Here is a 13,695-nt window from a genome sequence, read left to right on the forward strand (position 1 = left end):
CGATAAGTGACGGGAGGTATGAACTGGAATTGTGAATCATCAATGGACAAAGTAACCGAGGCGTGATGATGTCGGTGTACTAACTTTGGAGCTAACTTGGGGGGTCTGGATCAATGGTGTTTCCATGTTTGGGCTTGCCGGTTCATTGACTGCCGACGGCACACCCATCCAGGACATCGGAATTATGGACCCGGCGGAGTTGATCAGTGATAGAATCAGTAGCGAGGGAAATCGGCGCACCTGGGGCTCGGGGCTAGAGCAACAGCAGAGCGGAGAATGAACAATGTCACATGCATCATCTTCAAGCATCATGTTGGCTGGTAACGACCTCCATCCCCGAGGTGATTGGACCCTTCAAAGAGAAGCGCTTCTCTGCGGGTTTTGGGGGGTTTTGGCGGATGAGACCCCCAAAGTGCACGGCCCGACACCCTCGTCCTGCCGTTGCCTGTTCCCTTCGATTTCGCGTATCGTCCGGTCGTTCTAGATTTGCAGTCAGGGTCTTCCAGGGGCCTGCGTGATAAAGACACACCACGACTGAGTCAGGCTTCGTATTATTGTCTTGCTGTCTTGTTCGAAGCTCTTATGGCATCTCTAAGGTAAGGTAGTCTAGGTCTAATCGTATGAAAACAGATTCCGGTGCTGGTGTGAAATTTCGACGACTGAGTTGGCTAAGTTATAGTCTGCCGACTTTTGTTAGCAACTCCGTTTCTCAGACCAGCCTGATCCTCGCGAGCGTCCGGATGCTTTCAGTCTGCCAGACGTCTCGCCCTCGCCACTCTCAGCTGGGGAAGCGCAATGCTTGACTGACTCACCTACGCCCGTGCCGAGGTCAAGTGAGCTCAGCACTTTGATCGAGAGATCCGGATTGACTTTGCCGATAATTTGGACTCCGTTGCCTGCCGAGAGATGCGCCTCCTGTTGCGGGTGGTGTGAGCAGCGGTTAGTTTGAGAGCTTTGATAGTTATCCGATGTGCGGTGTCTAAATTTTCGGCCGGCCCACCTCGGGCAGTTGGCCATGTCCGCGGGAGGGCAGTCTCTCGTCTACTTCTTCTCGGTGCCCCGTCTCTATCCGCCGTTGAACTTGATTCCCAACGACGAGACCGCATGGTTGGAAGAGTGGGGTTAGGCGAGAAAGGAGGCTGGTGACGAACGGAGGAGGGGACTGCGGAAGAGAACGTACGCGATTCAGGTGAGCTGTAATGTTGCCGTCGGCATCAATGAGAGCCTCATCGCCGCGCAGCTGGATGACCTTGCCGACGATAATGACATTCTTGCCGACGTACGAGTTGAGATAGACGCAGGTGATGCGCGGGTTGGCGATTGCTTCCATGGTTTAGCAATCTGTCGATCTGCCTGTCTTTCTTCTCTTTTGGCCGTTCAGTTACCGAGTTACGGCGCGGCGGGCGATGGCGTACGGAGCTTGGAGATTGTGATTTGTTTGTATTTCCACCGCGCTCTGCTTGAAACGAGCTTTGATGAGACGCGAGGCAAGTGACCACAGCAGAATTGCTATAGTTGAGAGAAGTGGATGCCAAGCACACTAGCGTTGTTGGCGGATTTTGATCCACCAGGTTGGGACCCCGAGATGCGGGGTAACTACACAGCTCCGATGTAACTGGTGTGGGCCGCTTTGGCAATGCGATGATGATTGGATACCAGATAGATGAACCCTGCCTGACGGTGCGGCCTGTAACAGGAGTAACAGGACGATCAGAATGACGGGAGACTCTTCTGATAGAGTTCTGTTTTCGTGATTCTATCTCTCGATTCAACATATATAGTTGCAATAACTACTTATTATCATCCTTCTTTCCTGCCGCTGTGCTGGTTCAGATTTGGGGACGTCCTTTGTCGGGTCGTCTTGTTCTGCGAAGCTTGTCATCGTGCTGCAATGAGGAGCCCCTGCGACGATTCGGATATTTTATCGCTCCGGCAACTTTGATGTTCCAAAGATGCGATTCGACTTTAGCTTTCTGGCGCTGGCCGCCGTGGCCGGTGCGTCGACGCTCACTCCCAACGTCCTGCCGCTAATCGTCCGAAACCCGTACTTGAGCACGTGGCTGTACAATGCCCGCGATGCGCCGTGGGAGAACTGGCCCATGTTCTGGACGGGTGCTCCTGTGGGCGGCCTAATCTGTTGCTATCATTGACCTTCGTTGGGTGCTAACATGTAACATAGGTCGGCTTCTCCGTCATGGCATCTGTCTCGGACACTGCCACCGTCTATCCATTACTGGGACGGCCTCACGACTCCCTGCCACGAGACGATTCGAGCTACAAAGTTGTTTACCCCGAATACCTCGGCGCAACATTTGACGCGTCAACCACGAATCTCACATACCGGATTCTAGGGAGGGTGCCGAATCAGTCAGCGCGCTTGACCCTCTCGTTCCTGTCGCCCATTACGCCCTCGTCGACGCTTAGGCAGTCCATCCCGGCCGCCTACCTGACCGTCATTGTCGAGGGATGTCTCAACGTTAACATCTACACGGACGCCAACGGCGATTGGGTCACCGGGAATAGGGACAACCTGGTGAGATGGGAATTGCAGAGGCTTTTCCGCTCACCGAGGGACGGGACCGACACGGCCCTCAAGTCGTGGAAGGTGGGCCGGGTTCACGAGCAGCTCTTCACTGAGTTTGCCGATCGGGCCGAGTGGGGGGCCATGTACTTTTCTGGCCCCGCCAATATTCAACACCAGAGCGGGACGTCTGCTCTCCTGCGCCGGCACTTCGCTGAGAAGGGAGGGTTGAAGAACGAGGTCGACAACAAGTTCCGCCGAGTGATGGAGGACGAGCCCGTGTTTGCCTTCTCCAAGTCCATCAAGTTGGCTGATGGAGCGCGCCGAGGCTGCCCGAGAAAGAAGGACAGCGTCACCTTCACGTTTGCTCTCGTTCAAAACCCGATTGTCCAGTTCGCCAGAGCAGAGGGCCTGGCCCCGATGGGGCCGCTCTGGCAATCCTACTTTGTCGACGCCGACAAGCTGATCGCATACCACTACGACGACTTCCATACCGCGGCGGTCTTAGCTCGGAACTATTCGGATTCACTTGCCATGGATGCTTACAACTCCGGCTCGCAGGACTACCGGGACATTGCTGCGCTCTCGGCCCGCCAGGTTCTGGGTGCGACTCAGTTCTCCGGGACACCGGACAATCCCATCATATTTCTCAAGGAAATCTCGTCCAATGGCAACTTCCAGACCGTCGACGTCATCTTCCCAGCGTTCCCATTCTTCCTGTATACCAACCCAAAATGGCTGGCGTACCTGCTCGAGCCACTCCTGGAACACCAGTTGAGCGGGCAGTACCCGAACGACTACAGCATGCACGATCTGGGCGCGCACTTTCCCAACGCTACAGGTCACCCCGACGGGAAGGACGAGTACATGCCGGTGGAAGAGTGCGGCAACATGCTCATCATGGGCCTCGCCCTCGCCAATGCTTTGCGCTACGACACCGAACCTGCCTTCATGAAGGCTACGGCAGGCAGCAACGCCGTAATGCTCCCCTATCCCGAGGAGTCGGAAACGTACAAAGACAGGTACGGGATCAACCTCGACGGCAGAACAACCACTACAGACCGCGAAGTAGCCAAGAAATGGCTGTCGCGGGCCTACAAACTGTGGAAGCAATGGACGAGCTACCTCGTGCGGGAATCGCTCATTCCGCACAACCAGCTCTGCACCGACGACTTTGCCGGCTGGCTTGCCAACCAGACAAACTTGGCCCTTAAGGGCATCATCGGCATCAGAGCCATGAGCGAGATTGCCGACCTGGTGGGCAACGACGAGGATGCAAAGCACTACCGGGATATTGCGGACGAGTACATGGACAAGTGGCAAGAGTACGGCATCTCGCGGGATCAGACGCATGCCAAGCTGTCGTATACGTGGTATGGCTCGTGGACGACCATCTATAACCTGTACGCCGACTCGCTCCTGTGTTTCCATGTAAAGAACGATGAGGATGCGCATGACAGAACTGTGTCAGCGTCCGGCGATGGTCAGAAGCCGATTGCAGACGGCGGCGATGGTGCGCGGAGGCAGCAGCCCCAGCTGTTTGTCCCCGACAAGGTATATCAGATGCAGAGTGACTGGTACCATGCTGTGCTGCAAAAGTATGGCTTGCCGCTCGACTCGAGACATCTGTATACCAAGAGCGACTGGGAGTTTTTTGCTGCGGCGGTCACGGGCCGCAAGACGAGGACCGAGATCCTGACGGCCGTGGCGAGGTGGGTGAACGAGACTGTTGTCGGTAAGTGTCTTTCTGCCCACTTGTACACACCGGATTTTATTGCTTCGTTGGCAGCTAACCAGGCATGCCAGACCGGCCATTTACGGACCTGTACGAGACCGAGGGTGACGGCGGGTTTCCGGGCATCTCTTTCATGGCGCGGCCGGTGGTGGGCGGGCACTTTGCCTTCCTAGCGCTGGAGAGGGCATGCGGTGGAAAGGCGGTCGAGGCGCTGCGGTTCTTGGACGAGAGACGGCCTGCTGCCATTGACGTTGAGAGCGTGCTGCAGGCGGAGAAGGATCAAGGGGCGGGGGTCGGGCTAAGGTGGGACGATCTCTGATGGGGCGGGCCCACAGGCAATGATGTGGTGCGGTTGTCTGGATGCCTGGGCGCGGTTGCGATCAGGTTCATGCGCAAAGTAACTGGCGGGGCAGGAGCGTGTCAGGGAGCGCAAGTATCATCGAGACAACCAAGGTTAGGTAGTAATGTGTTCAACTACCGGTGAACCCGTCGTGCGGTGTTGCAAGCTCCAACCCTTTGGCAGGACGCGCGCGGCGACCAAATGCTAAATGAGTCCTCGAATTGCCAAGTGGGGCTCTCATCTGTGGTTCTGAGTACCGGTAGTTACAGTACCTGGCCTCCCCAGCTTTGATCAACGCACGCGCCAATCAAAGCGAAGACGGCTAGCCGCCTGAGGTCGACACCTGCTAAGAATAGGTGTTCAGAATGCTGTAACAATTGTCCCTGCATGGAAGAAGAGTTACAGTAACCTCAGGTCTCGGTTCTTATGGTTCAGGAACCTGTATGCTGCCTCACGACAGGGCCCAAGGGCACGTTCGATGCCCTACCGTATGGTACAAGAGCCGCTCGGACTTTCCAGTTGGGCCATGTTAGACAGGGTTAAGAGCTCTTGTATTCACACCCCGAGAAGCTCCAATGTGGGTCCAGCCTATCACAAATACGGATTAGGTAAATCTCGTAGGGCTGCGGTGTAGCGCAACGGTAATGTATGGTAATATGTCTTGGCAGCCATCAGCCGAAGGCTAGAACATGGTAGAACGCCAGAAAAAGGAGGTCTGAGCACTGAGATAACCTTTAAGGTTTAGCTTATCACAGTACCGACTTTGCTAGCTCAGACATGGGTTTCCCTCAAGAATGCCATCCGAGCTCTGGTAGCCCCGCAGTGCCCATCATTGTTTCTCAAACTCTGGGGGAGCTTGACTGTCGTAACTCGCAATGTTGACGAGCAGCCATCTTCCTGCGCCTCTCACCCCAGCGTCACTGATATGCACGTGGAGCATGTCTCGGGGTCTCTGCAAGCAGCTGGAAGTCAATCGAACGTGTTCTATGCAGTCAGACCGTGGCAATGCCCAACGTTGTTATGGACAGGAAGCACGAGCGCAAGTCATAGCTTGAACCTAGGAGCTCCAATCCCCACAATCTTTCGCAAGGAGCGGGAGCCGGCTCCGACGATGAGGTCCCCTTTGTCTAGCCATCTGCTGCGAGCCCCCCGCTCGCACCCCTATCACAGTCGCAGGAATCCAGAGCAACGATATCCCTGACTCTGACAAGCTGCCGGCCATGTAGCAATGTGAAGTTTTGTAGATACACCCCCACCCCACTTCGATTGATTAAGACGCGTTTCCAAACCTTTATATACGACCAACCGACTCACCTTTGACGTCCTCTAATCTGAAGCCCGATCTCACTCTGACCATTCAGAACAAGCCTTGTGACACAAGCTTCTCGCTGGGACACTAAAGCAGCCACGGTCGAACCACCCGCACCGACGCTTACAATGGCAAAGGGTCTTGACCCCAGGGAACGGAATCGGGTCGCCGCCAAGAAATGTCGCGAGAAAAAGAAGGTGGAGCACGCGGTCCTGCAAGAGAAATGCGCGAGGCTCCAGGCGGAGAATAAGAAACTGACGGATGATGTGGTGAAGCTGGCAAATCAGGTGATCGCGATACAGAACGAGTTGAGGGAGCACACTAACTGCCCCGGCGGCGCCAAAGTTCGGCGGTATTTTGATACCGTGACGGACGATTTCCTCGCAGAGAAGGAAAAAAAGAAGGCCCTGCAGGCGAGCAATGAGGCGACGTTGGGCCAGCAGGTGACCATGGCCTACTGCCCGGCGCCAGCGAGTGTTTCGGCGGGCTCTCCAATGGGTCAAACCGTCGGCAACGATGGGTCGGCATACCCGCCTCTTCCAAACGGGCAGTCCACTGGGACGGTGCAGCAGCAGCAGCAGGTAGCCAACAACGCCTTTGTGCAAGGTAAGCCATTCACTCCCCTCAGCCTGCTGGGCGAGTTCGTGTTCGGATCCCTAACTCAGACGTTTCAGCATCGACGTATCCTCCGCCGCCTCCCATCGAGAACTTCATAAACCCCGCCCTGATAGCAGGGGGGCTAGGTATGGGTTATAACCCCATGCCCGCCAACCAACAGTGGACTGATTCGGACTTTTCGATGATCGGCGTTGGGGACACTGGTGCCAGACCTTCGGTGTTTGGCTGAGATTGGATTGCCGCTCATGGATCGGTCGAGACCGGACATGTTGGTCTTCTTCTTTACGGCGCTTGGGATCCGGATATGGTTTGGTATTTTGGCGTCGGTGTCTGGGTATAGATTGGTCCGACTGTCTTCGGCGGATCGTGCCTTCGGGCGGATCGTGCTGTACATCTCGGCCGGCGGTGGGTTGAAAGGAACGATAAAACTGGATGGGAATATTTGCTTGCTGGGTCAGGTTACCTTTCCTCTACTGTAAACCCTAATGTTCGACGATCCTTAAGTTCAGTTATTCAGTCCTTAATTATAATCAGTCGATACTTACTGTAGAGTCTTTCGGCTTGGTTGTAGTGTCTTGAGATGTCAGTAACGGGATGGAGGGGCGGATGGCATTTGACTTGTTTTTGTGTTGCTGTCGCATTGACACACATCATCATACTTGGGTAGTAATGTACGTCATGATTGGATATTTATTATGGCGAGATGTCGAAGGATTGAGGTAAGTGTGCGTTGAGCTGTAGAAGTTGAGATCTGGTGGCGAGCAAGCGACGACTGCTGATCGTCATAGGCGGCCCGTGTTCACCAGCCTACGGTACGGTAGGAGCTCTGGCTTGATGTCCGTGTAGAAGCCAAGGCAAAACTGAAGCGTAATCTCAAGTCATCCAGCATGCTCAACATACAGTCCCTTGTGCAGTTCCCCGGACACCACTGGCATTCCTATTTGTAGGCGACACCTGAGCTCGACTGGTACATGCAATATGTCTGAGCTATCTCCGCCAAGTTGGGCTCAGCACTAGCATTCGCTCTCGAATCCTGCAGTGCGCATTTTAGCATGATGTGTGCGGATGTGTCGATGCTTGCAGTAGAGGCTTCAGAGGCCAGTCCGAATTGCAGAGATCATTGCAGGTATTGTATGGAGGTACATACTGGTCTTATCAGCGTTTTGTTTCATCGCCCAAGGGATACAGATAAAACATGGCTTGGCAACAAAAATGTGGCATGGGGTGATCCGGCTGGCTGGGGCTGCCGGAGCTAAGATCGATCGCGAGTTCTTCTTTCGACACACACCCATGTTTTATTTCGACGACGGTTCATTAACCTTAACCGCCTTTGATTAGAGGCCTCCCAACCAGGCACGACCAGAATTTTGCAGGCACTCATCGCCCCTATGCATCAAGGGCTCAGAATCCAATGCATCAACAGCAACCTACAATGCAAGCTACAGAATAGACCCAGCCAAATCACGCAGAAAGATACCGCCTTTTGAAGGTCACTATATAGTCGGGTGTCGGTCGGGGTTGCCTCGGTGGGGCCATTCCCCGATGTAGGGCCATTCTGGAGGTACGGATCCGTAAATCATACCCCATCGAGCCAACTCTCCGGGCTTGGCGTACCGGACCAGGAATGAACGCGGGGTGCAACACCTGGACTCAGAAGACACAATGCATCGCGAAGGCAGCGATCTTCTTCAGTTGTCGTATGCAATTGAGTACATACCCGTGTTTATAACCTCGACTGAAAGGGACGGTGTTGGCGTTGGCTGCAGAATCATGGTGTGGCTGGTGGTTGGGACCCTATACCAAAGGGGCTAACCACCGTCGAGCTACAAGAGGGGTGGGCATTGAAATACAAAACTCGTCGATCAGAGCCCGCCGCCGCAAAGCCTCTCCCAATACGGGCATACTGGGCTGAGGTACTGTGGTACGCATTCAGCCCGACCGGTTGGGGCAGCACGTTGATGAGGGAGCTGTGAGAGCAACCCAAACTGTAAGTTGAGGTTCCATTACCCCAAATAGGTAGTCTGGAAGTTGTTTCTAAACTTCTGATGCCAGGCTTTCATCCCCTCTAAAAGAGACACAATCTTGAGGGCCTCCGGATTCAAGTAACTTGAGCGCTCGGATCTGCCTTGTCAGTGCAATGAGGTCAATGTCTGGTGCTTGTACAATCCAGCCCTGGTATGTTCGTTAGCGTGGCTCAGGGCAGGGCACTCAAAATGAACTACGTAGATGCGATCAAGGAACAGACGAAAACAAGGGAGAGAAAAAAACAAGGTAAAGATTACGATAAAGCAAGAGAAGAGGAAAGATAAAGAGAAAGATAATGAAGAAGAGGAAGAGAAAGAAGAACGAAGAAAAAAGAAAGAACGCATAAAAGAAAATTAAGATGGAAGAAGATGAGGTGTGATACCCGGACCTAAGTTCCGCGCTAACGAATACACCAGGGTTGAAGTGCATCTGAGACAACTTACTTCCACTGGCTTGATGGAAGAATCTTGCAAATCATCCAGTTCGTGGTGGGATACGATAGCTTCTGCTATATACACATAGCTTGATCAGCCAGCAAAAGCAACTCAGCAAAGTCACAGCTACTGTGTCCCAGTTTCTGTGTCCCCTGGCGCCAACACAGATCAAGTTCAACCATAACCGAGTCAGCGGCGCGAAGACGGTCTCTATACCATCCATCGCGATTCCATAGCCCCAGCGTATCTCTGGTATTCCATCCATCGGCTCCCAACATCTCAGCGTCCCGACGACGCGAATACAGTTTTGCGAGCCGGAAGCGTAGAATCGCACCAAAGAGAACAAAGCAAAAACAAAAGGCGTGAGAGAAGCAGGAAACCCCCGGCCGAGTTCGCCACAAGCGAGACGCTATCAAGTCCCGCGGAACAGGAATTGCAGGTCCTCCGGGCTAAGCGAGTCCATGGCAGCATCGTCGGCATTGATTGTCGAGTTGATCATGTTCGTCTTCTTCTCCTGCAGCAGAACCATACGGCTCTCAACCGAGTCCTCGATGCAGAGTCTCGTGATAGTACACGGACGGGTCTGGCCGATGCGGTGGCACCGGTCGGCAGACTGCCATTCACTGTTTTAGGGTCTAGTGTCAGTCTCGGGAGCTCAAGTAACACGTCAGGAGAGTGAAAACATACGCTGCAGGGTTCCACCAGGGATCGACAATGAATACATGGGATGCCTCGGTGAGGTTCAGTGCCACACCACCAGCTTTCAGAGAAACGAGGAAGCACTCGACATCGACGTTGCTCATGAAATGGTTGATCGAGGCTTGGCGCTGTGCAGGAGTCATGCTGCCATCCAGCATGACGGTTGTGATGCCGGCGCGGCGAAGACGCCACTCGATGAGCTGCAGCATGGTGGTGAACTGGGAGAAGATGATGGACTTGTGCGACGCATTGTCAGAGCGGAGCTTGTGTAACTCGTGCACCAACAGCTCAATCTTGGATGACGATGTCCAATTCTCCATTTTGATGCGGTTGATGATGGACGACTTCTTGACCAGGGCCTCGTCCTGCTCAATCTCGGGCTGCTCAAGGTCGATCGACAGCGGAATGTGGCACCGCGGGCAGTTGGGGTCGGACGTCGAGTTCAAGTAGCTCTTGACACAGGTGCGGCAGAAGTCATGCTTGCACCGCGACCGGATGGCATCTTCGGCAGCCTCGTCGCAGATGCTGCACACGAGAATATTCTGTCCGCCTTCGCTGTTCTTTTTGAGGATCAAATCCGGATGGTCCGCCACCTGCCGCATCTGCATAATGAGACCGAAAATGTTGGCGTAATTATTGAGCAGGACACCGCTGGCGACATAGGTGTCGAATTTGCGCTGACCGTTGGTCATGATGCTGTTGGCGAAGTCGTTCTCCTCTTCGCCAAAGAACTGGCGCTCAACATTGATCTCTTTGACGGGAAGCTCCATTGAGTCGGTATGATCCTTCTTCAGTCGGCGCAGCATGATACGGTCCGTCAAGATTCGCAGTTTTTTAAAGGCTTCGGCACCACTGCCCCGGTTGCCAAACTTCTGGATGGGATTGAGGAGTTCCTGATTGAAGACAGATACGTGCTGCATGCCACCATGCCCGCAGCCCGTGCAGTGGTTGTCCTCGTCCATCTGCCACTCGAGCGTGGAGCACGGGCATTGCTTGCAGAGATAGCAAGCAAAGGGGCGGACGTTGAGGAAACGGATCAGCGAGAAGAACTCGCCGATGCGGTTTTGCAGCGGCGTTCCCGATAGGCACCACCGGTATGTGACCTTGAGTGCAAAGCAAGCCTTGGCCGTCATTGTCGTGCGCGTCTTGATGCAGTGAGCCTCGTCGAGGATGACGCGATGAAACTCCGTCTGGTGGATGATAGACTTCTCCTTGAAGATGCCATCCTTGCGCTTGAACCCCTTCTCCTGCTTGCGATACATCGACTCCAGGCTGTTGTACGACATGATAACAACGTCGTATTTCTTCAACTCCTTGATCGTGAGATTCTTGGACTTGGAATTAGTCCCGTGAAGGACGAGTGTCTTGAGAGTTCCGTCCGTGTAAGCTTCAATTTCCGTCATCCACTGCATCAGGGCGACCGGGGGCACCAGGACCAGCGAGGGCTTCTTGGCCGGAAAGTCGGACATGATCAAAGAAACAGCCTGGATTGTCTTGCCGAGGCCCATCTCGTCTCCGAGCAGGCCACCTTTCCACTTCGTCTTCTCCATCGCCATCATCCAAGCCAGGCCTTCGAGCTGGAAGGGCTTGAGCTGGCGGGAAATGGACTTGGGCTGTTCTGCCCTACCCGCTTTGAGGATCGGCATGTCCTCCAGTTCCTTCCACATAGTGGTAAGCTCTGGGTGATATTCTTCGAGACGTTGTCGGTCCCTCTTAAAGCGGCGTCGGTTGAGAGGGGTGCGATAGGCGCGGCGACGTCTCTGCGCCAGCTGGATAGCCGAGAGTTCAACCGCCACATCGTCCTCGTTGTCTTCAGAAACTCCTTGACCGCCATCGCCGACATCACTATCTCCGGCCCCTTCCTCCAAATCTGAGAAGGCACTAGCATCAGACAAGAGAGCGGAAATGGGGAAAGAGGCGTCGCTATCGTTGTCTTCCAAGAAACCGTCATCATCTTCTTCCTCTGATTGCAGTGCTGGCGGTGCCTTCCCCTTCTTGACGTTCGACCGTTGAGGTGGGTCAGGCAACACCTTCGGTTGGGTCGATGTGCGGGCAAGGGCAACTCGAGATATTTTCGGGTTTTGAACCGAGGCGTCACTGTCTTCCTCCTCAGAGGATTCCGCCGAGGAGCCATCGTCGGCTTCCGAATCCGAAATGGTGATGACACGCCTCTTGTTGAGAGCTCTGCCGGACCTTGCGGCTCGTGCGGCTGTCAGACGGCCTGGGCCCTTTGCACGTGGTGAGGCCGTGGGGACTGAACCATCTCCGCCATTCTTTGCCTGTGACGGCCACGTAGCGCCTGAAGTACCCGGCTCCGCCAACGCTCGCAGGCTGCGGCGAAGTGCGGGGACGGGCGCGGAAGAGCTCACCGCCGCTGCATCTTCTTCTGCTTGCAACCTCCTGGCAAGCACCGCGTCAGGGGACGTGTCTGAGAAATCGTCCTCTTCGCTGTCACTGACAAAATCCCGCTTGCGCTTGCTGTTCATTGAATAGATGCTTTGGCGAAGAGTCCGGTTTGCAGGTGCTTTCGCGGCAGGTAGGTGTACCTCGATTCTAGTGAGCCGCTTTTCCGAAGACGGCTGCATGGCCGCGAACGGGGTCGGCGTCGCAGAGTTGCTGGTAAGAGGCGTCGAATACCCGCTTCCCAAGGATGGTGTGGCCGAGGTGGACATCGTTGATGAATCGGATGTCACGCTCGACGGGTTGCGTTGGGCACCTAGTCGCTTCGCCGAACTCAGCGTATCAAGCTGAGGGGATGCGACTGCTCGAAGCACATGTGGATTAGCAGTTGCAAGAATATTGACGTCGGGCTGCAAGCTTCACGTCTCCCACCAATGAATATTCCTCTGGAATTTGTCCAGTTTGACCGTCACTTTGCAGGGACAAACTTGGAAGTCCGGTCGAAGAACACAGGAACAAGGCCACTTACCAGCAATCTCATCCTCATCGGCTGCTGCCGACCTCCTTGTTCTGACCATGGTGTTTCAGTTCGTCGATTGGCTATGAAACATAACCAAGTTCATTTGTTGTAAGGGACGTGATTGATGAAAGAAAAGTGTTTGTATCGTTGGTGTGTCTGGATTGGCGCTTTCTCAATAAAGAGAAAATGGGATGGCAGTCAAGTGCATTGAGCAAGTCAGACCAAGTCAGGCTGCAGCCCTCTCTGCACTTCAGAGATGTAATGTGGCAGTGAAGGAACTGAGAATGGCCGGCTCTTCGTTTGACGCAAAGTCGTAAACCGAGAATTTGCGGGTAGAAGGAAATGCGCCTAAGATCAGTAGTCTGAGGACTGCGCTGGAGCACACTTTTTCGCCACCCGGACCTGCTTTTGAAACAAGGTCTGAGGAGTTCAGGAAGGGAAAGAACGAGCGTCGCGCCTTCCTTAACGCGAAGTCACGTGACCTTCGGATCAATTTAATGCACTGGCTTACTGGAGGCCAAGGCAACAGCAGGCAGAGGCGACAGCAGGTTGGCTCGTTCCCGGAAGGTGTGCAAGGGCCGCGCCTTCAGGGGCAATGCAGACCCCCTTTGTTGCTTTGTCTGTCTGCGAATGAGTTTAACCTACTAGTAGATGGAAGCCCTTGTTGTTCACATTCTCCCTCCACCTCTATCGAGGCTTACTGGATTCTACACTTCATCTGTTATAGTACAAGGGGCGACGTAACTGATGCTTCTCCAACGCTCACAGGTTATTGTGCACTTGTACGATCCAGCCCTGGTTCGTCCATTAGCAATGCACATGGTGGGGCACGAGACATGGGTGGGATCATAGAAATGAAGGACTATGAGAAAACAAGGAAGAGAAAACAGAATAATGGAATATGAAGATAAAAGTGAAAGAAGAAATAGGAAAGTAGATACAAATATAAAGAGGAAAGAGGAAAGAAAGAAAGGAAGAGACAAGATGGTCAAAGTGAAGGAAGATGAGGTGTAATACCTACCACGTACGGACTAAGTTCCGCACTAACAAACACCAGGGTTAAATCGAGTGCATGTACGGATGACCAGATACGG

At 54.0% G+C, this 13,695-nt stretch overlaps 5 protein-coding genes across 5 annotated transcripts; 2 read left to right on the forward strand and 3 right to left on the reverse strand.

The window, feature by feature from the left end:
• Nucleotides 1-612: 612 nt before the first annotated feature.
• On the reverse strand, nucleotides 613-1,330 carry N657DRAFT_566975 (replication factor A protein 3; the record flags this gene model as incomplete). The annotated part of the gene is made up of 3 exons (XM_062788471.1): nucleotides 613-680; nucleotides 813-915; nucleotides 1,181-1,330. 3 exons carry the CDS (start codon nucleotides 1,328-1,330, stop codon nucleotides 613-615), a joined length of 321 nt encoding a protein of 106 aa, XP_062651491.1.
• A 350-nt stretch (nucleotides 1,331-1,680) lies between these two features.
• On the forward strand, nucleotides 1,681-4,811 carry N657DRAFT_641740 (DUF1793-domain-containing protein). Its single transcript, XM_062792205.1, has 3 exons — nucleotides 1,681-2,120; nucleotides 2,180-4,256; nucleotides 4,328-4,811. The coding sequence occupies exons 1-3, from the start codon at nucleotides 1,953-1,955 to the stop codon at nucleotides 4,573-4,575; spliced, it is 2,493 nt and encodes an 830-aa protein (XP_062651492.1). The 5' UTR covers nucleotides 1,681-1,952; the 3' UTR covers nucleotides 4,576-4,811.
• Nucleotides 4,812-5,899: 1,088 nt separating this feature from the next.
• On the forward strand, nucleotides 5,900-7,017 carry N657DRAFT_687946 (uncharacterized protein). Its single transcript, XM_062796912.1, has 2 exons — nucleotides 5,900-6,511; nucleotides 6,580-7,017. Exons 1-2 carry the CDS (start codon nucleotides 6,034-6,036, stop codon nucleotides 6,750-6,752), a joined length of 651 nt encoding a protein of 216 aa, XP_062651493.1. The 5' UTR covers nucleotides 5,900-6,033; the 3' UTR covers nucleotides 6,753-7,017.
• A 1,521-nt stretch (nucleotides 7,018-8,538) lies between these two features.
• On the reverse strand, nucleotides 8,539-8,974 carry N657DRAFT_224343 (uncharacterized protein). The gene has a single exon (XM_062786295.1). The coding sequence runs from the start codon at nucleotides 8,890-8,892 to the stop codon at nucleotides 8,653-8,655; it is 240 nt and encodes a 79-aa protein (XP_062651494.1). The 5' UTR covers nucleotides 8,893-8,974; the 3' UTR covers nucleotides 8,539-8,652.
• On the reverse strand, nucleotides 8,954-13,012 carry N657DRAFT_641742 (uncharacterized protein). The gene is made up of 3 exons (XM_062792206.1): nucleotides 12,611-13,012; nucleotides 9,670-12,442; nucleotides 8,954-9,605 (listed from the first exon to the last, which is right to left on the reverse strand). The coding sequence occupies exons 1-3, from the start codon at nucleotides 12,657-12,659 to the stop codon at nucleotides 9,395-9,397; spliced, it is 3,033 nt and encodes a 1,010-aa protein (XP_062651495.1). The 5' UTR covers nucleotides 12,660-13,012; the 3' UTR covers nucleotides 8,954-9,394.
• Nucleotides 13,013-13,695: the final 683 nt, after the last annotated feature.

Source organism: Parathielavia appendiculata (assembly GCF_033297405.1).
Source record: "Parathielavia appendiculata strain CBS 731.68 unplaced genomic scaffold N657scaffold_2, whole genome shotgun sequence".
Classification (NCBI taxonomy): domain Eukaryota; kingdom Fungi; phylum Ascomycota; class Sordariomycetes; order Sordariales; family Chaetomiaceae; genus Parathielavia; species Parathielavia appendiculata.